Raw genomic sequence first — 23,770 nt, 5'->3', positions numbered from 1 at the left:
TCATCATTGAACAAATTTATTGAGAGCTCACTCATGGTCAGGTATTGAACTCAATGCTGGGGATGCAAAGCTGAATCAACAGTCCCTACATTTAAGAAGTTCATTATTGAATGTGGGAGAAAGATACATAAATAAATCACCATCTTGTATTAAAATGAGAGTAACAATACTACGGGCCAAGACAGGAGGTACTTAAGCCAACCACAACATTTGACCAAGTCAATGTATATCAGATATGCAGCAAGCCTAATGATTAACCACTGGTAAATCTACCTCATGAAAAGGAAATAAATCATGAAAGTGTATGTCATCAGGCCATGTGAAATAGTATGGTCAGTGTACTTGTGAGCTTTCTGGTTTCCCACAAGCTATATGAATAAAGGGCTTACAGAATGAATACTCTGAGGCCTATTTTTGCTCACAAAACAATTAGGAACAAATATAGTAAATATAGTAATGGCAGAACACTATTCCACATTGAAGGTGTGCCCAGAATTGTCAATAGTGCTTGAGAGCTATCAACAGTACAAAGAAGATATTGATATTTTCTTTAATAAGTATGATGACAGAATAATCATCTCCTCCATCGTTTACAGCCTTTGAATACCAAACACCCATCCACTGATAAAATAATTTTAGAATTAAGAAACTTCAGAGATAATCTAGCAATCCAGTAATTTTCACTTTATAGATGAGAAAACTAAGGGTCAGAAAAGTGAAGGGGCTTACACAAAGTTTAGTAACAAATGGCAGAACCCAGATGTCCTTATGAGCCCAGAGTCCCTTCCCCATATCATAATGCACTCAATAGGTGCTTATTGGGCTAACCAGGGGTAGGCAACCTTTCTTTAACGGGCCAGATAGCAGTATTTTAGGTTTGCTGGCCACATACAGTCTCTGTTGCATAGTCTTCTTTGTTTCTATTGTTACTACTGTTATTTTCTGCGGTCCTTCAAACATGTGATATCCTTAGCTCACGTGCCATACAAAAAGCCTATGGGAAGGATTTGGCCTGAAAGCCGAAGTTTCTAACCACTCATCTACACCATTTTGGTGGGGGGAGGCATATTTTTTATTTTAACTCCAGTATAATTAACCCACAGTATTATATTAATATCAGGTGTACAATATAGTGATTCAACAATTCTATACATTACCCAGTGCTCACCATGATAAGAGTACTCTTCAATCCCCATCACTATTTCACCCATCCTCTCATCTACCTCCCCTATGGCAACCACCAGTTTGTTTTCTATATTTAAGAGCCTGACTTTTTTGGTCTCTTTTTTTATTTTGTTTGTTTTGTTTCGTAAATTCCACATATGGTGGTCTACGCTATTTTTAAAAGTTGATAACACTCAGTTCTCATTTCCTAGGCCTCCATGGAACCACATCTTACTTAGTAGAAAGTCAGGAAGTCAGATTCTTTCTCATACTAATCAGACAACTGGAAACATTTCAAAACATATACTAGTCCTACTTATGTGTACTTTGAGTAGAACAATTGAAATTCACGGTGCAGACACCACCATTATAATTATAGTCTCTATTATTGGACTGATTAATCTAAATGGAATGTGTGTGTTAATAATGCCACTCCACACTTATTTTGTTTCATGGCCTGAGTAATAAACAGAGGCAGACTAACCTCTAATTTAACAACTACAGAGCATGATACGTCTGTTCCTTGCAGAGCGACACAGTCTGCTTTGCTTTGCCCAGATGTGCGAGCACTTGATTCCTTGTAATGGTGCTATTTAGGCTTCAACCATTAAAAGTCACTAACTTTACATAATCACATACTGCCTCTCCTTAATAGCTGAAAACTTAATTAGGGGGTGGTTTGCTAGACTATATTAATCTTTCTTTTAAATCAGAGCTACCAACACTTTCATTCCCCCCTTGTGAGAAGCACATCACTAACAAATATCACTTATTCTTTAGTGATGTTTAAGAAAATATTTATGAAAACCCACCTGCTATATTTGAGAGGAAGCTATCCTTTTTAGTACCCATAATACTCCATTCTTTACACTGTGTTACCTACCTCATCAAAGTCATCACCAAATCCAGCCCGTTGAGAAAAGGCTTCTGAGATTTCTTGGGCAATATCCTGCTGCTCTGTGATTTCTTGCATCAAATCATCTATTTTGTTCAGATCCCTGGGAAATAATATGTTGTTGAAATATTTTCTTTTCTTTTCTTTTAAATGTTTGTTTATTTATTTTGAGAGAGAGAGAGAGAGAGAAGATGCAAGCCAGGGAAGGGCAGAGAGAGAGAGGAAGAGAGAGAATCCCAAACAGGCTCTCTGCTGTCAGGGCAGAGGCCGATGTGGGCCTCAAACTCACGAGCCATAAGATCATGATCTGAGCTGAAATCAAGAGTCAGATGTTTAACCAACTGAGCCACCCAGGCACCTCTAAATATTTTAGAATTTTACTTTAAAATTATGAATTTGGGGGCACCTGGGTGGCTCAGTCAGTTGAGCATCCGACTCTTGATTTTGGCTCAGGTCGTGATCCCAGGTTTGTGAGATCAAGCCCCGCATCGGGCCCACACTGAGTGTGGAGGCTGCTTAAGATTCTCTCTCTCTCTCTCTCTCTCTCTCTCTCTCTCTCTCTCTCTCCCCCTCTCCCCCGCTTATACACACACACTCTCTCTCTCTCTCAAATAAAAATAATAATAAAATGAATTCAGCTATAATCCCATATGAAAAATGAGTCAATTTAATGTGAACTCTTAGTTATTTCAGTAAGATAATAAAAATTTCTGGTGATAGCATTTATCAACTTTAAAAACAACTTGCATTTTGTGAAAATTAATAAACCTGCATACACGCATATATTTTAAATATTTGATAAATGGCCATTACATTTGGGACTCACTAGAGACTTTAACAACATTTGTCGATGCATTTTGAAATTTTGTCTGGTAGAACATATGTAGAATTTAATATATGCTGCCATGTATCAGTTCAGCAGGAAATGGTGCCATGGACCACCAAGGACCACCATGACCAAGATAAGCTGTGGCAACTCTCACCAGTAACTATCCGACAGCAGCCTTTTAGAGAAGCTAAACTCTGGAACTAGAGATCTTCTAGAATGCTTAGTGGCTCTGAGATCCTGACTTCCTGAGAGCTTTCCCATGGCTGCTGATGCCCAGGGAGAATACTAATGAAAGCAGGATGAGGCCTCCAAAGCTCTCAGAAGAATCTTCAACCTCAGCACAGGAATCCAGGTAGCCACAGGCCCACAACAGACAGCTGCTTTGAAGACAGCTTCTGGCACCTGAACCCCACCGGCCTCTAACCACCAGCCTAAGCAGGCAGTGTCTGAAGGCCAGGATCTGAACTGCTTCACTACCATTCTGTCTCTGAATCATTCCTCCAACTCTGAAACTAGGGCAAACTGATCGAATACCAGAGAAGTGACAATTTACCTCATTATTAAGCAAACACTGCAATTTTGACTCCCAGTGGAATAAATATTGTGCAAGTTTTCCAGACTCTACATATGGGAAGACAAGTATTTTTACATTAAAAAGTTTTCTTTTAGCATCCTCCTATCACCCCTCATTTCCAATTATTATCATTATAACGAATATACAGTGAGCTTATTTATAAAAAGGAGTATGAGAAAGGCACAACTGAAGTTTGGGCCTGAGGTTGAACTTTACTCCAAAGGAATACGGTGGCATACTGCTGCTCAGCTACCTGGAGAGAGAGGCCGTGATTCTGTACTACAGTTTAGCACCCAGCTTTACAGCAATGATAGATTTTTGACTCTGACAGTGACTCTAGTGATCTTTCTGAAGCTATCAAAATGACAGCTGATTATCAATGAATTATCAAGGCAAGAAAATGTTAACAAAGATGTCTTCACTGATCCCAGCCTCCCCCTCTCCCATTTTTCCCATCCACAGACACTTCTCTACATCCTTCAGGCATTTTTGCTCTTATACATCTTTGACCCAGACCTCACTGTCATATCTAATCTCAGGAAAGAATCAGGTCTCAGTCACTGATTTCCCAGCATGAATGTAAAGCAAATTATCACCAGCCCCACTACCACTATGAATATTGGTACTAAGTGCTTACTTTGTGCCAGAAACTATGCTAAGTGCATTGTATCTAGTATCTCATTGAATCTCACAATAACTACATGAGGTAAGTACTATTATGATCTCCAATTTACAGCTAAAGAAATTGAATCAGGGAGAAGCAAAGTAATTTACTCAAGGACAGTTGGCAATGAAACTGGGATTAAATATAACTCAGCAAATGTAACCTCAAATTCATGCTCAAAGCTATTATTCTAGGTCAATATTTCTCAAACACTGGTTAGTATCAGAATCACCTGGAGAATGTGGTTAAAAACAAAAAGGCTCAATCCCTACCCTTCTTCAAGGATCCTGGCCATCTGTGTTCTCTTTTGTAGTTTTCTGGGGTTGACAACCACTGTTCAGTAATTCTAACACTCTCACAAGTGTTGACATTTAGGCCTTTTTAAAACAACAGCATGGGGGGGCCTGGGTGGCTCAGTTGGTTAAGCGTCTGACTCTTGGTTCTGGCTCAAGTCATGATCTTAAGGTTTGGTGGGTCCGAGCCCCCCATCGGGCTCTGTGCATGGAGCCTGCTTAGAATTCTGTCTCCCTCTTTCTGCCTCTCCCTCGCTCACACACTTTCTGTCTCTTTCAAAATAAATAAATAAACAAACAAACAAACAAAACTGCTGTGTGAAAGCATTTACATGTGGAGTGTCAGACAATATTGAGGCAACTGGGAAACATTAAGAGCAAAGTGAACGTCTTCATTTTTTCATGGTCTTTTTTTTTTTCCCCTACTCTAACTTCTAATCTTTCTCCAAGGGGGCGTTCCATTCCAACATGTCAAAAAGCCTGAAATGAGTAACTCCATTCCTGCCAAAATCATCACATAATTCCAAAGGCTCTTCCCAACATTGAGAGAATTTATGACTTGGAGGGAGACCAAATTCACTCACATGTTTTCATGAACTGCTTTCATCGCTTTTGCCGCAAAGCCCATGTTTCTTAACACCTCGGTGTTGGTGTGTGAGTTTTCCAGGGCTTCTCTCTGGAACTCAATGGTGGAAAGTGTGCCATCAATCTGAGTGAGCTGCTTCTCAAACCTCTTCTTTCTCTTTAGTGCCTGTAATGCAGCTAAATAAGGGAGAAGCCACATTTATCAGCAGAAAGCCCAAGCCACAAACTCAAGAGACATCTGCCCAACACCAACCATAGACTCAGCATTGTCAATCCCTACAGACAATGAGGGTGCCAAATAAAGCTGAGAAACACTAACATCTGCCCTTTCAATCACCTGCAACAACTACTACTCATCAAACATCTTGTTATTCTTTTCTTCCAAAGATCTGGCAAGTGTAAGAGGATGAAAAGTCAGTTTTCATATTTCATAAAATATATCACAGCAGTGTTTCTATCAGTATAGAGTTTTAGGGAAAAGATGGATAAAAATCTATCTTTTATAGATTTTGAAAGTATGATCCTTTATATGTTTTGGGGAGCTATGATAAGTTTCATGGCAAACAGGTGGAATTGTTAGCTTTTTATTGTCATCAAAGTACATAAAAATCCTATTAATTCCCTTATTCTTCTACTTCCCTTCACTCTGGTATACACCAAAAAGAAATTTTTATTTTCCTTCTTTTATCATTATAAAATAATAAAAGTATTTTGCTAGTATGGAAAAAAATGAATAAAAATCATGCAGTAGAAAAACAAAACTTTAGAGGAAGAAAAGAATCTTAATAACTGTCTATTCTAGCCTTATTTCCTTATTTTAAAGACAAACTAATTGAGATCCAGAGAAGTTATGTGACTTTCTTGAAGGTAGATGGTGAGTGGCAGCTGGAACCCAAACCTAGGTTGATGAGCTTCATGTCTTGGTCTAAAATAATTATGAGCTGTCAGCAAGGTTACATCTAACCATGAGCACCCATGAGATCAACACTGCTAGAGTCATATTCAAGAATTAGCAGCAAGCTGGTGAGAGAAAGAAATGTTGCCTTCAGAAAAATATCCAAACACCCTCCCATCAGCTCTTAAACAAAATACCCACTTCATTTGAAAATCACAAAATCACAAAACTTAACAAAGTTTTGACTATGGCACCCTCCCCAAAAGAAGACCCTAAAATATGAGCTTTGATAAGCCATTTAGGGAACGTGCAGGAAAAGAGAAGCAGAAGGATGTTAATATAAAGATAATTAAATGGAACTGACAAAAGAACTCAAGTAGCTTTATGGTTTCAGAGTGAAGCATGTAAGTTATTGCCACAGAGATTTTTAAGAGAAGGCTCTCTTCTAACTCTGTTTTTGTCAATTCATTCTTGTAATCCCAACAGATTTAGTTTGCTTACTCTATGCTTTTTGTTTGGCACACAAAGACTCATAGTCATTATAGTTTGCTAGATTTTACTGGCTATCAGTGTAAAATATTACTGTCTGTCCCATTTACACCTCTTTGCTCTAAATTCCATTTTGCTTTATATTAATGTTTCAGCTTTCCTTTTGTTACAATTTGCCTGTAATAATTTTATGGGGACCTATATTTCATAATTGTTTTCTATTTGCTCTTTTTGGTATACCTATTACAAATAGCATATACTTGGATACGTAGTTTGTGTGACTGTTTTCAACCATTCATATAGTCTCTTTTAATATAAGATTTTAACTCATGTTTATTTATTGTGATAACTGGTATCTAATATGGTCTTTCTATTATCATCTTTTTTGTGTTTTCTGTTATATTCTTGTTTACTTTTTGCTGTCTTTTCTTTATGTATATTGATCAATTTTTTTGTTCATTTCCCCCCTTTAATTTGTTAGACCATTATATATACTAAATGTATTCCCCTAAGTATGCTCTTATATTTAAAATATACACATACAGGGCACCTCGGTGGCTCAGTCGATTGAATGTTTGACTTCAACTCAGGTCATGATCTCGAGGTTCATGGGTTCAAGCCCCACATCTGTCTCTGTGCTGACAGCTTGGAGCCTGCTTCAGATCCTCTGTCTCCCTCTCTCTCTGCCCCTCCCCCACTCATATTTTCTCTCTCTCTCTCTCAAAAATAAATAAAATTTTAAAAATTTTAAAAAATTAAACTATACACATACAATTAAGTTTTCTATGTTGAAAATTAATCAAAATTTATAATTTATTGTTCCCAAATAAGATTCATTGCTCACCCCAGACCTTCCAATGCTTGATTGAAATAATCTTCAGTTTTATTAGTTACAGATGATTACTGGTTGTTTTACTATCCTTTCAATTTTGAAGGAAACTTAATTCTTAACAATTGCATTAAGTTTGACAGACACAATTTCAACAGTTTACAATAAACTATAGAATTTGCTGGCTTAATTCCTTACTATTGCCTCTTGTATCCTACATCATCCTTTCATGGAGTATTTGTACTTTACTAGAATAAATCTTAAAGGTTTTTTTTTCCAGAAAGGTGCATAGATATGAATTCTCTAAATACCTATAGGCTTGAAAACGTCTTCGTTTTGTTTCAAACTTGAATAATAGTTTGGATTTTTTATAGAACTCTCAGTTCAAAATATTTCAAAAATTCTGACTATTCCATTGTCATTAGGTAATCAATATTTGAAAAGTTAGATGACAATATTATTTATATCCCTTTGTAGAAAATTTGTTAGCTTATTTCCTCTTTGGAAATGTTTAAGATTTACTTTCTTAGAGTTATGGAATTTCACCAGCCTAGGTGTAAGCATGTGCCTTTTATTTTTTGCTTCTCCCAACTAAGCATTCAGTGGGGTTTTTTTTATTCTGAAGAATTAAGTCTTCCTTCAGTTGGAGAAACTATATGCTTTGAATTTTTTTTTTTTATACTTCTTTCACCAAACCATTCTCTGTTTTCTCTCTTTTGAAACCTCTATATGATGGATGTGGGATTCCTTGGCTCTATCCTTCAATCTATTAGTTTATCTCTTTTTGTTCTATGTTCTAGGAGAATTACTTAACTTTATATTCTGGATTACCAATTAGTCTTCAGCTAGATTGATTCTACATTTTACCCTTTTGTTTATTTATTTTTAATTATGCTTTTTAACTTGTAAGAATTTTTTTCTTCTAGCTACTCATTTTTATGGCAGCCCATTCTTGTCTTATAATTCAATAGCCTCTTGAATCTCCCTGAAGATACCAAAACAAGTTTTGTGTTAACATATCTTATTTCCTACATCATCTCTTTTCTCTTGAGTTTGGTTGTTTGCTTTGCTTATCTTAACCCTTCTCTTTCTTGCAATTATCTTTCACTGAATTTCTTCTGAGTCTGTGTTAAAAGCTCATATTTATAAATGAAAGACTACAATAGTTAGTATAAATAGCTGGGCCTCTTGTAGTTACATAAGTGTTTTCCCGTGAGGCCTCTCTCTTGAAAGGCAAGGCTGCCCAAAGCTCTGGAAAAGAAGTGGGTGTGGTATGCCATCAGGCAGGTTTCCTTCCATGGGAGGGAGCAAGTAGACAGGCTTGACAAAGAAAGGCTTTATTTTAGGTGTGGAACATTGTTCTATATTTCCCTGGTAAGTGGTAATTTTCTTCCCCCACGCCTCCCTGCCCACCGTGGAGGTCCAGGGTTATCAGGCTCTGCTCTGCTTCCCTCTCCAGGTGCAACATCACAATTCAAGTCCCTGCTGAACAGTGCTTACACTTCATTCATGAAAGAGTTTTTATTAGTTTAACCTGTCCTTTGGGAAAGAACTAAAACAATTTTTAAAAAATTACCTGGCATACAGACCTTTCTATGATATTACACAATATCACCCTGTACAGAGGCTCATCACATTAATGACCAGAGCTGTGTGAAAGTTTTCCCCCCAACATGGGGAGAATTACCAGTTGGTGCTCTGCACTAACACTGCGTGTGGATCCATTTCTACTTCTACATTTATCACACTGCATTATAATTATTTGTAAAACCTTTTCTACCCCACTTCCACTACACCAGTCATAAGCCCTTTGAAGAAAGATGTAGCATCCTATTCTCCTGTTTCCCCAGTACCTGGCCCAGTTCCTGGCCCATGGCCAATAAAATACATAACAAAAACTAACTTTGAGTATTTGTTACATGCCAAACTGCTGCTAAGTGCTTTGTGTGAATTATGCCATTAACTCACAAGAACTCCACGAGTAGGTACTATTATTGACCTACTTTACAGTAGATAAAATGAATGAATATTAAATAAATAAACTTGACAATTTTGTGCACACGGTATAATGACAGCATGGCATAATAGAAAAAGTATGGCCTTCAAGGCCAGAGTGTGACTTCTTCTTCCATAGATACATACGTCTGGGTAACACACTTGCTTTCTTTGAGCTTCAGTTTGCTGGTCTGCAAATGGGGATATAATCCCCATGATGCTAGGTGATTGTCTTAAGAATTAGGGATAATTTATGGAAAACACCTCATATAGTGCCTATGCAAGGTAGACACTTAGAAATTACATATTATCATTACTAATAACAATTATATAACATTCATTAATTTATGCAATTGTGTATCTTATTTCTGAGACCAATGAGCAAGAAGTTCCCTGGCTTTTTTGCCATAACTCACCATAACCAGAACATAATACTAGAATACATTTAAAAATCTTAGAAATATCAGAAAATTTCAGGAAGGTAAACTTCAAATACACATCTCCACCCAACATACCCAGAAATAGAATGTTCCAAGTATGTCTCCTCCCTATCTTGTTGGGCTGGTTCAGTGTCTATACTTATTTGGAATATAACTGGTATCCATCGGCCCAAAAGCATTTTCCTTTTTTTTTTTTTTAAGAAAAAATTTAAAGTTCTCTATTAAAAAATGCACTGTGTTTCCTAGTTAGAATTAATTTTAGAATACTTTCTGAAAATAAAAAAAATGCAATTTGATATAAAGGATGAGACTTTGGAGTCACTAGAGTTACATTTAAAAAAATTTTTTTTAACGTTTATTTATTTTTGAGACAGAGAGAGACAGAGCATGAATGGGGGAGGGTCAGAGAGAGGGAGACACAGAATCTGAAACAGGCTCCAGGCTCTGAGCTGTCAGCACAGAGCCCGACTCGGGGCTCGAACTCACGAACTGCGAGATCATGACCTGAGCTGAAGTCGGCCGATTAACCAACTGAGCCACCCAGGCGCCCCTAGAGTTACATTTTAATACTACTCTACCAATTAATAACTGTGCATAATAACCTTGGTGTGTGACTTAAGTCTTTTTTTTTTTTAAATTTTTTTTTTCAATGTTTTTTTATTTATTTGTGGGACAGAGAGAGACAGAGCATGAACGGGGGAGGGACAGAGAGAGAGGGAGACACAGAATCGGAAACAGGCTCCAGGCTCTGAGCCATCAGCCCAGAGCCTGACGCGGGGCTCGAACTCACGGACCGTGAGATCGTGACCTGGCTGAAGTCGGACGTTTAACCGACTGCGCCACCCAGGCGCCCCGGTGTGTGACTTAAGTCTTAAGTGATGTTCCCTACTTGGGTAATAATAATAGTAACAACAATAATATGTAGATGACAATAGAACATTGTGCACTGGAGTCAAGTTGCCTACTTTCAAACCTAGGCTCCATCTATCCATACCTATGTGACCTATGTGCAACATAAGTTGCTTATTGGAAAATGAAGATATAACTCATTCAGTGGGGAAGGATTAAATGAAATAACATATACAGAGTATTTAGTGCAGTGCCTGACACATCATGAGTGATTACGAAATACAAGGGAGCTTCATAATCGTCATCTCCTTCACAGGATTGTCAGAACCATATGGTGGGAGCCACATGGTATAATGCCCAACTTTGCAAATGGTTGCTGTTAATAATAATGAGTTCTGGCTTGGACACAATTTTAAATGCCTATGTTAACATATGGCTTCTGACCTTCAGAATACTCGGGAAAAAATTTGAAAATTCACTAAGAGTTCAGATCTCAACCTATACTTTAATTCCCACACCACACACTACAGATTGGCCTACAGCAGTGTTCTAATCTCAGAGGGACCCAAGCAGGCAATGAAAGTTAAGTGAAGCAGAGAGAGGTTACGGAGAAAGGCCTTTTTTGTTTTCTCACCTGTGAGAGAGAAAAAAAGAGAGGAATATTAGTCTATATGATAAGAAATAGTACAAGAGCGATAATAAATGGCAGTGGACCCTGGCCCCTGCATCAGGGAGTCAACAGCAAGAAGCAGGGACTCTGGTGACCAGCAGAGCATAAACCTTACTGGAAGCCACACTGCTGACCTCCAGTCCACCGTGACCATGCCCGGCCTTCCACAAACTCAAAAGAAGCAAGAAATCTGGATTTGCATGCAAAATCCTCCAAATTTAAAAGCTGATTCACATTTTTCCAAACACTTTGTGTGAGCAAACCCAGTGATTTCTGCATGGCTGGATCTGGCCCCAGGACGCCTGACACTTGCTGTGACTTCTGCCTGGCACAGTACGCTTCTCCCAAACACTAAGACAAGAGGCTTATGTTCCAAAAGCCAAGAAGTGTATGTGAGGAGTCTCCCCGTGAGCTTGCACAGGAAATGATGATGCCTCAGACCCACCATGAGTTAGACAGGCTTTGATTTTGTTTTCTAACACATGATTTGGGGAAAAAAACAGCTGCATATTTTTAAAGACATGGAACAACTACTGCAAATTAAACTTTGCTCCTGATTTGGCAAAGAAGGACGTTTTTAGAGCCATGTAATTTAACCGGTATAGAAGGTGCAACTAGATCTTTCAACTCCTGTGTGTGCTTTTAAGCAGCTGGTGAAACCTGTATAACATTCCTTCTAAAACAAAAGAATCTACTATATTCCTTTGCAGTGGAGAGACAGCCAGGAGTTTTGTCTCTTCACTTAACAGTGACGTTCCTTCAGCAATGGAGATACAGAACCGTGACCTGCATATTCTGCTGCTGGGAGACACAGCAAGAGTTACTACAGCCCATTCAGGACTGCAGCTGAAATTTAAGAATTACTCACTTGAACCAAAATTCCACTAGCCTTAAGCAACTCTACTCAACTACTACTTTGCCAGAGGAAGAAGACTTCCAGTCATCTATGAAAAACAACTAAAAACAGAAAAAAGTTACAGTTTCATTGTTCGTATAATGTACAGGGCATCGTGGTTGTAAAGGTCAGTCTGTTCTTCACTCATTCGGAGTGCACAAATGTGTGCATCGCTAATCCACTAGTTTGCAAAAAAGGAAGAACATTATAGAAACCATCATATCCAGTGACTATAGACAAAACTGTTTGTGAAATATGAAGCTGCCTTATGACAGCTCTTCTCTCTACCAGGAATGGATGGTCTTTAGAGAAGGCCTAAAAGACGGGGCTTGGAAGAGAAATCCCAGAGAGTGCTGAAGATACACATGTCATATCAGATGAAAGGCTAATATCCAAAATCTATTAAGAACTTATCAAACTCAACACCCCAAAAATAAATAATCCAGTTAAGAAATGGGCAGAAGACATGATCAGACACTTCTCCAAAGAAAACATACAAAATGGCTAACAGACACATGAAAAACTGCTCAGCATCACTCATCATCAGGGAAATACAAATCAAAACCACAAAGAAATACCGCCTCACACCTGTCAGAATGGCTACCTAAAATTAATAACTCAGGAAACAACAGGTGTTGGCGAGGATGTAGAGAAAGGGGAACCTTCTTACACTGCTGGTAGGAATGCAAACTGGTGCGGCCACTCTGGAGAACAGTGTGGAGGTTCCTCCGAAAGTTAAAGATAGAACCACCCTATGACCCAGCAACTGTGCTAATAGTGCGTGTGTCAGAGGGCACACACCCCAATGTTTATCGCAGTGCTATCGACACTAGCCAAACTATGGGAAAAGCCCAAATATCCATCAACTGATGAATGGATAAAGAGGATGTGGAATATATATACAACGGAATATTGCTCGGCAATCAAAAAGAATGAAATCTTGCCATTTGCAACCATGCGGAGTGTTGCAATACACTCAGAGAAAGACAAATCAGAGAAAGGCTCCATCAGAGAAAGACAAATACCATATGATTTCACTCATATATGGAATTTAAGAAACAAAGCATATGAACAAAGGGGAAGGGAAGGAAAAATAAAATAACAGAGATGGAAGCAAACCATAAGAGACTCTTAAATATAGAGAACAAACTGAGGATTGCTGGGGGGTGGGGTGGGTGGGGGAATGGGCTGAATGGGTGATGGGCATTAAGGAGGGCACTTGTTGTGATGAGCACTGGGTGCTGTACGTAAGTGATGAATCACTAAACTCTACTCCTGCAACTAATACCACACTATATGTTAACTAACTTGAATGTAAATAAAATCTCGGACAGAAAAAAAAGAGATACATATCACACATAATTGGTCATGTCCTCTTTTGCTTTTAACTAGGAAGTATCATAATCATGTTGTTTTATTTGAGAAACTTTAAAGTAAGCCCTGTTCTTACTCACATACAAATCATTTCATTAAGTAAATAATACTTTCTATTTATGTCACCTTGTTTTAGTTCTTGAAAAACACAGTCTGAATAAGCATCCTGATAAGTACAAATGGAATAAAAGCAAAATGTTTCTGTTCAAAGTCACAGGTTAGATAGAAAGTAGCTGGGAGAATACTAGAAAATTCTAAGGTTCGTTTGGCCAGGACCGCCCCATTATGAATTTCCCTGGCCTTCTTCAGTTTAAAAAAATATACTTTGTCCACTCATTTCAGCTGCTCCACAAGTATATACTGTAGATCTACCACACTGCAGGGAAAAGAAATGAGGCTCTAATCTCAGAGGATGCAGATATGAAGTGGGCATTCAAACATCAGTGAACAAGCATTTATTAAACACCCACTATCTTACAGAAATTGTGACCACAGATACTAACATGTGTAAGTTACATTTCAAGTAGCAGAGGAGACATAGAGGGAGAGTGACAAGAGACATGTACAAGGTACAGTAGATGCGCAGAGAAATGTACACACTCTCCCTGGAGGGTGAGGTCAGACATCAGAAAGGAGGCGATGTAGATGAAGCCAGGGTAACAGTCTACACTTATAATCACCCACACTAGTCAGGAAGGCACATGAATGATAAAAAGTGTCACACAAAGGATTCCTTCTAGCCCCCAACCTTCTTCCTGATGCAAATCTCCTACTAAACCATGTGAAGTTTCTGGCAGAGATATATTAGAAGCCAGAATCTATAAACCCCAAAATAGAGCAAATCACACCAGCTTGCCACATTAGCTGGGTCTTATAAACAACCTCCATATTTTCAGAGGTCTCACCAATAGTAAATGTCATCAGGACATAAGCTGAGGAAAGGACATTTGGAAGTGGAATACTGCTGTAAGCAAGCCAGGAATGTTGGAATGAATTTTATATAAAAAAAAGAGAAATGGTGATTAATATTATAAAATATAAAAGATTAGAAAGTGGATAATTAGTGCCCTCTTCCATCTCCAGAAAGATAGGAAATGGGCAAAGGATATTAAAGTTATTTTCCAACAGAAATGATGCTACTCTCCTCTTTCTAAAAAGCTCACAGCTTCTTTTGGAGATGAAGCAGTTCTTACCGCCAGGACGTTACATAAGAGATACTTAAATCTGAGAGTGAAAGGTCATGTCCAAAAAGTGCTATCAGCCTTGAGTTGTCAAAAAAGGAAGAAATGCTTGCATAAGACTCATTCTGAATATCCACTGAAATTCTTATTTCTTATAATTAATTGCTTCAGAGGTCAACTGCCAAGCAAGTCGAATTAACCTGCTATTGGAACAACTTACCAATGTAGTAATTAAAATGTACGTGATATTCCTTGTAAAAACCCAGTTACTGTTTGACCAGGCAGAATATATAACTAATTGAGTGGATGAGTTTTCTACCTGCCACTAGTATTATTAGTAACCTCATGCACTGGTAACCTCTATGAGCTTGCTATTGCCTAGAATGTAGGGAAAACAGTATGAATATGAAACCAGCAAATATTAAACAGAAAAACTCAGAAATAGCTGATTATGATTAATTCTACAGGATAAGCACATGTACCTATAGATGAAATTCTATATTGCATGTGTATATATGTATACATGTATACAGACGTGCATATATCTGTATATACATGTGTACATGTGTGCACAGGTGTTTGTATTTACATGTATGTATTTGTGTATGAATATGTGTATGTATATGTATAACATAGTTTACTTGTAGCATATTCCTTGCTCACATGATGTGCCAGTATTTCCTACTACTGTGTCCATGATTTGCAGATGCTCCTGAGGACCAACAAACTATATCTGTATAGTGCCTTTCAGCTCTCACTGTCTAGGATTCTATGATTATTCCCTTGGGATCCTAAGATCAACACATCTTGAAAAACATATATCTCCTATCCTTAAGATCACTATTTCTATTTGAAATTCTTTATGAATAGGTTTACCTTGCAATTGGTGATGAGCTGCACTATTCTTTAACTTTTCAAGTGTAAGTGGAGAACGATGCTCAACAAAGGAAGATAGTTTACATAAATACAATTTTTCAAATTGCTTACAAAAAGATAAACCAAAGGCTCTTACATATGTGATCTTTAATATGTATAAATTGGTTTAACATAATAATAGCATTTTTTCTTGCTGCGGTGAACAAAGTATAAATTTTAATTAGGATAATATCTTTGTTCAAACTCTAAGGCTATATTCACTTTCACTTACATGTACTAAATATATGGCAACAAATGGTCATGGGGGCACGCCTGGGTGGCTCAGTCAGTTAAGTGGCTGCCTTCGACTCAGGTCACAATCTCGTGGTTTGTTAGTTCAAGCCCACGTTGAGCTCTGTGCTGACAGCTCAGAGCCTGGAGCCTGCTTCGGATTCTGTGTCTGCCTCTCTCTGCCCCTCCCCTGCTCACACTCTGTCTCTTTCTCTCTCTCAAAAACGAATAAACACTTAAAAATTTTAAAAACAAAAGACCTTCAAATTAAAAAAAATTGGTCATGGAATTAGCACTGCTCACTGAGAAAGGCCTTTTGAACAATGTAACTGCTAAAGCAAATAAGACACACCTGTAACAGATAGGTAGCATATCGCACTACGTGAAGGCATCAAAGAGATTCAACAGAAATTCACGTTTAAATAGAGAATGGGGGCGCCTGGGTGGCGCAGTCGGTTAAGCGTCCGACTTCAGCCAGGTCACGATCTCGCGGTCCGTGAGTTCGAGCCCCGCGTCAGGCTCTGGGCTGATGGCTCAGAGCCTGGAGCCTGTTTCCGATTCTGTGTCTCCCTCTCTCTCTGCCCCTCCTCCGTTCATGCTCTGTCTCTCTCTGTCCCAAAAATAAATTAAAAAAACGTTGAAAATAAATAAATAGAGAATGAAATATCAAAAGTGTTCAGTATTTGGTTGCATAATTATATTCCTCTAAGTTTATATGAAAGACAAACATAAAAGTATAAACTTTATTTCATTAAGCCAGATGCCTAGCATTCAATTTTATTTTTTTAAGTTTTTATTTATTTTATTATTTTTAATATTATTTAGTTAGTTATTTATTTTGAGAGAGAGAGAATGCATACCTGACAGTGGGGGAAGGGCAGAGAGAGAGAGAGAGAGAGAGAATCCAAACAGGCTCTGTGCCTGGAGAATAATAATAAAAATGACTATTCCAGAATATATAATGCTGCTCCAAGTTCACAAAGGGGGAAAAATAGATGTAGTTACACAACACAAGAAATGGTACCAATTACCCTACGAGAAGTAGCTACAACACATCAGTAAACTGTCAACATCTGTGCCACGGAACCTTGAAAGAATGATTCTAGAAGAGAAACACCCTGCACTCCAGTTTCTGAGAGATTAGAAAAGAAGACAACGATAACTAGAAGCCAATATGAGCCCCCCAAAGATGAAAAATACCAAAGTAATCTCATTGGCTTGTTTTCTTTGGGTGACTAGATGCTGACTCAAGGAAAAACCATAGACCACCCACTAGCCTTCTAACATTATGCACATCAAAATCGACCAGAAAGCCTTGAATATCACAATCCTAAACTTATCCCAGATTTCTTGAAACAGAATCTCCTGATGTGGCATTTTAAAAAGCTCTCCAGGTGAATCTGATGAAGCTATCAGTTCATAAATGGGCATTTGTGAAGCAAAGTATATGCATATAGTTTGGTTTTGAGAATAGAACCCACAAGGTATACTGAAGCATTCTTAGGGGAAAGAGAAAAAAATGGAGAAAAAAGATGATATGGGCTAAAAATGTAGATCAGGTATATTTATAGCTAGATAAATAACTGAATTCATTGAGCGTTGATCTGTCAAATAGGTAATCATGCCTTAGCCCAATCTTAGATGAAACATTGTTACTGTAATGCAGAGGTATCCTGGAATGAAATCTTTAGAGGCATGCCACGAGGCTCTGTCCTTGGGTTCTGTCTTATTCAATATATTTTAACAAAGTCTTTGTCAGGGAGGAAAAAAAAAAAAAAGCCTACTGATCAAATTTGCAACTAAAAGAAATAGCTCACATATAAGACAATAAAATTTGAATTTTAAGACTTAATTGAAAATAAGATGATATGTAACAAATAAATGTAAAATACTGAATGCAAGCTTAACACATTGATTTAAATGGGGAGAGGGTAAATCTGGCTGGGACTTTTAACTCCGAATCCACTGGCGAGAAGCAACTGATCTACCTGTGAAAAAGCATATGCAAACTGAGGCAGTATTAACAGAACAAAGGAGATAAAAAGCCCAGGGCATTCTGCCACTCTGTACCTAAGTGTGTGAATAAGGGTGTAGGTCCACTAGGATCCCTGCCAGGGCTCAGAGGGGGGAAGGCAGGTAGTAGGAAAGTGAGAAGTTTTAATACCACAACTTCAGTGAATAGGCTCCCAGGGCTGGTTCAGATGTTTTAGTTTCCTCCACCATGGAATGAAAGCCCAGGAGGAGCTCCTGAGGTGGGAGAGAAACTGGGGGTGAAAACGGAGGAAGGGTCACATTTCCATTGATCTATGTTTGCCAGAAGAAAGAAGACCAGTTGACTGGAAAAAAAGACCTGACCCCCATGTGGGTGCTTAATGCCCCAGGAATAAAACTCTTTCTTTTCTCTGGTGCCAGAATACACAGGGTATGGTACAAAGTATCAAATAATCGGAGGAATGCAGAACACTTTATGATGATGCTTGGTTGTAATTTGAATATTAGAGACCTCTGAGACCCTTCAAAAGGATTATGGAGTAGTATGCACTTCCCTAAAGAAAACAAATTCAGATGGCGAAGGAGGATCTGTCAAAGCTTTGGAAATGTTTCTTCAGCAGTCAACAGGAGGGAGGTGGGTAGAAATTTCTCGTCTGGGTCTCGGGGTGATGGAGGAGGAAGGAAGAAACAGGAGGAATGGTGAGGGAAGAAAACAGAGTAGAGAATAGAGGCTTCCAGCTTAGCAGCTCATCGAACAATAAACACGTCCTATGTTCCCAAGCTGTAGTCGGCATCAGAATCATTGAGTTATCTGTTCAAAGTTCAGCTTTCTGGGCACTACACTCGACGTACTAAATGTGAATTTTGAGGGGGTCCTTGTGAGTCTACATTTTAACAAACATCCTCAAAGAATCCTCATGTAGTTGATCTGAGGGCCACGTTTTGAGAAACTCTCTTAAGAAAGGAGGTCACAAGGTAAGTAATATCTCCCAAGGGAGCTCCCATCCATCAGGGCCCTGCATTCTGTATCAGTCTCGTATTACGTGAGCCATGCATGCTCTTGCCCTCACTACTTTGGCAAAAAAAGCTGACACACAGCTGACACAGATGTAATTCTTTTTATACAGAAGTCCTTCTGGTCCCTCGTATCTGAGATTGCAGAATTCAGCTCCATGACAACTATATAATAAAAAGCAAACTCAAGAGCCCCAGGAGGTTCATACACTGGGCCAAACCAGTGGGATCGTGCATGCACCCCAACTCCAAGGAAGACCAAGTCTCAGTCATGACTCTGGAAGCAAATTCATCCTTGGCAAAAAACAATACAGGCTTCAAAGTGCGCTGGCTCACTCAAATACAAGACTCTCTGCCCTAGGGTCTCATTCACCAAACAGATACCCGATGAAGAGGTAGAATGGCCTCAGAGCCAAGTTTCCCTGGAATCATGTGTAATGATACTGAGGAGGGATTGTGGCCAAATTTGCTCCTTCCTAGTCTCCACCTTTCATCTCTATCTGCCCACTTCCCACAGCCTGAGGCCTGTGGATAATCCCAGACTGGATCCGTATCTCTCCACATAATTATATATTTGAAGTTCCTGCTCAGCTTGGGACAAGGTGAGCAACAGAGCCAGGCTGGGGGGAGAGGAATGAGAGGCACTTAGGGTACAAATTTAAGGGGGCACTCACTCTCAAGGTCACCCTAGACCCGGCCCTGGTTAGCAAACCTCAGCACCGTAAGGGGTGACTGAGGAAGTGACTGAGGAAGGTGAAGTTGAGGAACAGGAGACACAGAGAAATGGCTAATGTCCTCAAATACATGAAAGGTCTTCACATGGCAGATGGAGTAGATTTATTCGAAGTTATTCCAGAAGACAAAATTTGAGGCAGTAAGTAGAACTTAGCAGGAAGCCAATTTCAGCTTAAAAAAAAAAATGCTACTGTTATCACAATGACTGATACTTACAGAGCATTGAATTAAGGACTTTACACAATAATGTCATTTATCCTCACAACCGTGAGCATCAATCTTATCCTTGCCATCGATAGACAGGCCTCGTAAATGGTGCAAAGTCACACAGTGTCTAAGTGCCAAGGCAGAGCTAGGAATCAAACCCAGGTTTGTCTGCTTTGAAGCCGAACTCCTAACTAAGACACTAAGTTACTCTCTATCAAATGTGTAAAAACTGGATCATGACCTTACATTTAAGCACATTATAACTATGGCCATCTCTTAGGGATATTATTTTCTAAGAGACCTCATAAGGGAGGTTAGAGTAGTGACCCCTCATGGGATGGAGCCCTGCATCAGGCTCTATGCTGACAGCACAGAGCCTGCTTGGGATTCTCTCTCTCTGTACCCCCCAAAATAAAAAAATAAATAAACGTTAAAAAAAAAAAAAAAAAGAATATCAACCCCTAAAGTGTTCCACCAGACCAGTGTGGCAGGAAGGCGGTTGCAGTATGCTGAGATACGGATTCCTTCAGCTACAGAGGCCATAGCCTGGGGCGTCAAGAGTCCCCAAGCTGTTAGTCCCTGGTTATCCCAGTGAAGCACACAAATACTATCAGTGTCATAGATGCCCATATAGATGCCATCATGTGAAAACAGGAAGCATTCAAGACGAAAGGACCTTGTATTTCTAACTCATTAACATTACTATAGATTTAAGTTACTCATCCTTAAGCCAGGCACTTTTAAAAATATTGATGACTGAGCCCCACTCTATTCAATTATATCAGAATCTATGGGTGTGGGACCTGGGCATCAGGGTGACTTAATATTAAAAACTGCTCCAACTGGAGAGTGTGATGCTAAGTGAAATAAGCCATACAGAGAAAGACAGATACCATATGTGTTCACTCTTATGTGGATCCTGAGAAACTTAACAGAAACCCATGGGGGAGGGGAAGGAAAAAGAAAAAATGAGGTTAGAGTGGGAGAGAGAGCCAAAGCATAAGAGACTCTTAAAAACTGAGAACAAACTGAGGGTTGATGGGGGGTGGGAGGGAGGGGAGGGTAGGTGATGGGCATTGAAGAGGGCATCTTTCAGGATGAGCACTGGGTGTTGTATGGAAACCAATTTGACAATAAATTTCATAAAAAAAATAAATAAATAAAAACTGCTCCAGATGATAGGGCTCAAAACAGAAAAACTGAGGTACCTGGGTGGCTCAGCTGGGTGAGTGTACAACTCTTGATCTTTTGGTTGGTGGGATCCAGCCCTAAGTGGAGCTCTGTGCTGATAGCATGGAGACTGCTTGGGATTCTCTCTCTCCCTCTCTCTCTCTGCCCCTCCCCTGCTCAAGCTCTCACGCTCTCTCTTGCTCTCTCTCTCTCAAAATACATAAATAAACTTTAAAGAAAGAAAATAAAAAAGAATAAAAGTTAGTAGTATGTAAAAAGTTTGCTCTTCCGTAAAGGAGATTACCACCTATGAAGCAGGGGTAATCTACATAAGCTACATCAAGTAATCTCAGACCTCCTAAAATTTATTTTTATTTTTATTTTTTTAAGTTTATTTATTTATTTTGAGAGAGGGGTGGGGGGAGAGAGAGAATGAGTGGGATAGGGGCAGAGAGAGAGGTAGAAAGGATTCCAAGCAGGCTCTGTACTGACATAGCACAGAGCCCGATGTGGGGCTCAAACTCACAAGCTGTGAGAGCATGACCTAAGTCGAAATAAAGGGTTGGATGCTTAACCATCTTAGCCACCCAAGCACCCCTCAGACCTAAAATTTCAACCAAATTATAAATCTTGCTCCAAATGTTAATCTTAAAGATCAACAGGGCCTTGAATATCATGGGTGTTGCAAAAACAATTTGGTGGTGCACATTCGTTCTTTTTGGTAGATTATGGTAACTACCAAAGAAGTTTGAGGTGAGAAGAATTCGCTATGCCTGCACAACCTTGGCATAAGATACAGTGAGAGCAAGTTTCAGACTAAATGCTGCATAAACAAACATACACCGCAAGCAGGCAAAAACTCAGGATTCCATGAGTTCAATGAAGTCCCAAGTGTATGTCTTTTCAGGGCCTCCAATCTACCTTGTATGAAAGGCTCCCTGAAGGCAGTAACATCCCCTAGTAAGGTGCTGTGCCCTGTGGGAGGTGCACCTGGTCAGAAATACACGTGATCCAAGGACTTTTTTTTTTTTTATGTTATTTATTTATTTATTTATTTATTTATTTATTTATTTATTTATTTATTTTTATTTTTGAGACAGAGAGAGACAGAGCATGAGCAGGGGAGGGGCAGAGAGAGAGGGAGGCACAGAATCCAAAGCAGGCTCCAGGCTCCACACTGTCAGCACAGAGCCCGATGCGGGGCTGGAACCCACGGACTGTGAGATCATGACCTGAGCCGAAGCCGGACGCTTAACCGACTGAGCCACCCAGGTGCCCCAACACGTGATCCAAGGACTTGACATGGCACTGATCTGAGATCAAGCCTCAGGTAGCATTCTAAGTTGGTTATACCTCCAGTAGATTCTTATCACCTGTTCTTACAATGGGAAGCAAGGAAGTGTCTCAAACTATTTTATTCAATCCACATATTTAGGATATCTATAATTTCCCCAATGAGATCTCATTTCTAACATTCATTGCGCTAATTTAAAAGTTACTCATTTTACCCATAAAACCCACTTTTGACATTCAGAATGCTGGCAAAGCTTCTGTTGTAGAGAAATAGATTACTGAAGAATTTGTAGTCACTAGGAGTGTGGTTCTTTCTGATACAATGCTAGCTGACCAGCCATGTCTAGAAGTAAAACTTTACTGCACATACATTATATCACTCAGATTATAATGTAAACTACAGCTCTTATACCACAGTATACAGCCCTGTATTATATACAGCCTTATATAGCACAAGGTCCATTTTGTACTAATTATATTGTGCCTGATTACACTATGTGGGTGAAAATATTTCTTGGTAGCTAATGGAAAACAGAAACTATTGTGTATATGAAGCTATCTGGTTTATTTGGAAGATGCTGATATTGACAGGGTTTCTGATACAGAGGCCCGTGAATTCTTTCCATAGTTTAGAGTACAGATGAACTCATGCTAACTACCCTGTTTCTACTCTCAGAATCACTGTAAAATCAGGTGTGGGCTAACACCAGTGAAGTTTCCAAGGATAAATGACAAAGAATAAGTGAATTTTCAAACCCCAATTGATTATTTGCACATGATACTTGCATCTGTAACTTCTCTGATTAAAGAAAGTTAGATTGATGCTCTTAATTAATGTTGTCTTTAATTTTGGGTGTGGGGTCTTTATATAGTCAACCTGTAACACACTTTAGTGCATTACCAATTGGAGACCATTTCTGAAAAAAAATCAATAAAACCTATATTATCTTACATTTTTTATCTTCTGAAAGCAAAACCTACATTTTCACCACGTCTTAAGAGCAGATGTTCGATTTTTAAGATTTTTTAACCAGTATTTACTGAGCAACCACTGTAGATAAAGCGATACACAGACCCAAAAGGATGACAGACAGAAAGACATCCCTTGACAGACGTTATGCAAATTTCAGAGTGCACATCAAACTGAAGAGGAAGAGCAGAGAAACAGAACTACCAATGACTTTTTAGCAAGCCATAATGGCATGGTATTCTCTTTAGAAATTGCCATTTAACAGCTTCCCAAAGTATTTTCAGACATAGAGTAAAAATAGAAACCAGCATTTAACTCTAAAACAGGCTATAATGTAGACGAAAGTTATATGCAGTAGCAGAGAAAAATGAAACTTGGCCGTTTTATCATTGGTAATAAGTGGACACAAATGTATCAGGCACATTTTTATGGGAAGCAGCAGAGTTTTTCAAGGTCAACTCCAGAAGACATTATTCCTTTCCTGCATTAAACAATGGCAGCATCATTCAGGGCTAAGTAAATCTTCCCAAGGCTTTGTTATGACTAAAGAAGCCTGACTTGCGGATACAAGTTCAGGGTTAGGTGGTGGACACAGTTCTGTATTACCGCTTCTGTTTCTGAG

At 38.9% G+C, this 23,770-nt stretch overlaps 1 protein-coding gene across 1 annotated transcript in view; it reads right to left on the bottom strand.

The window, feature by feature from the left end:
• Positions 1 to 23,770, bottom strand: part of CHMP4C (charged multivesicular body protein 4C) — a 29,575-nt gene that overhangs the window by 4,461 nt on the left and 1,344 nt on the right. The window contains exons 2-3 of the mRNA XM_060610801.3: positions 5,004 to 5,181; positions 2,048 to 2,162 (exon numbers count right to left, since the gene is read on the bottom strand). Of these exons, the coding sequence (XP_060466784.1) occupies positions 2,048 to 2,162; positions 5,004 to 5,181 (293 nt within the window). The remainder of the gene's footprint in view (positions 1 to 2,047; positions 2,163 to 5,003; positions 5,182 to 23,770) is intronic.

Source organism: Panthera onca, chromosome F2, assembly GCF_046562875.1.
Source record: "Panthera onca isolate mPanOnc1 chromosome F2, mPanOnc1 haplotype 2, whole genome shotgun sequence".
In the NCBI taxonomy this organism is placed as follows: Eukaryota; Metazoa; Chordata; class Mammalia; order Carnivora; family Felidae; genus Panthera; species Panthera onca.
Note: the sequence above shows the minus strand (reverse complement) of the source record. Positions and strands in the feature narration are given on the sequence as shown.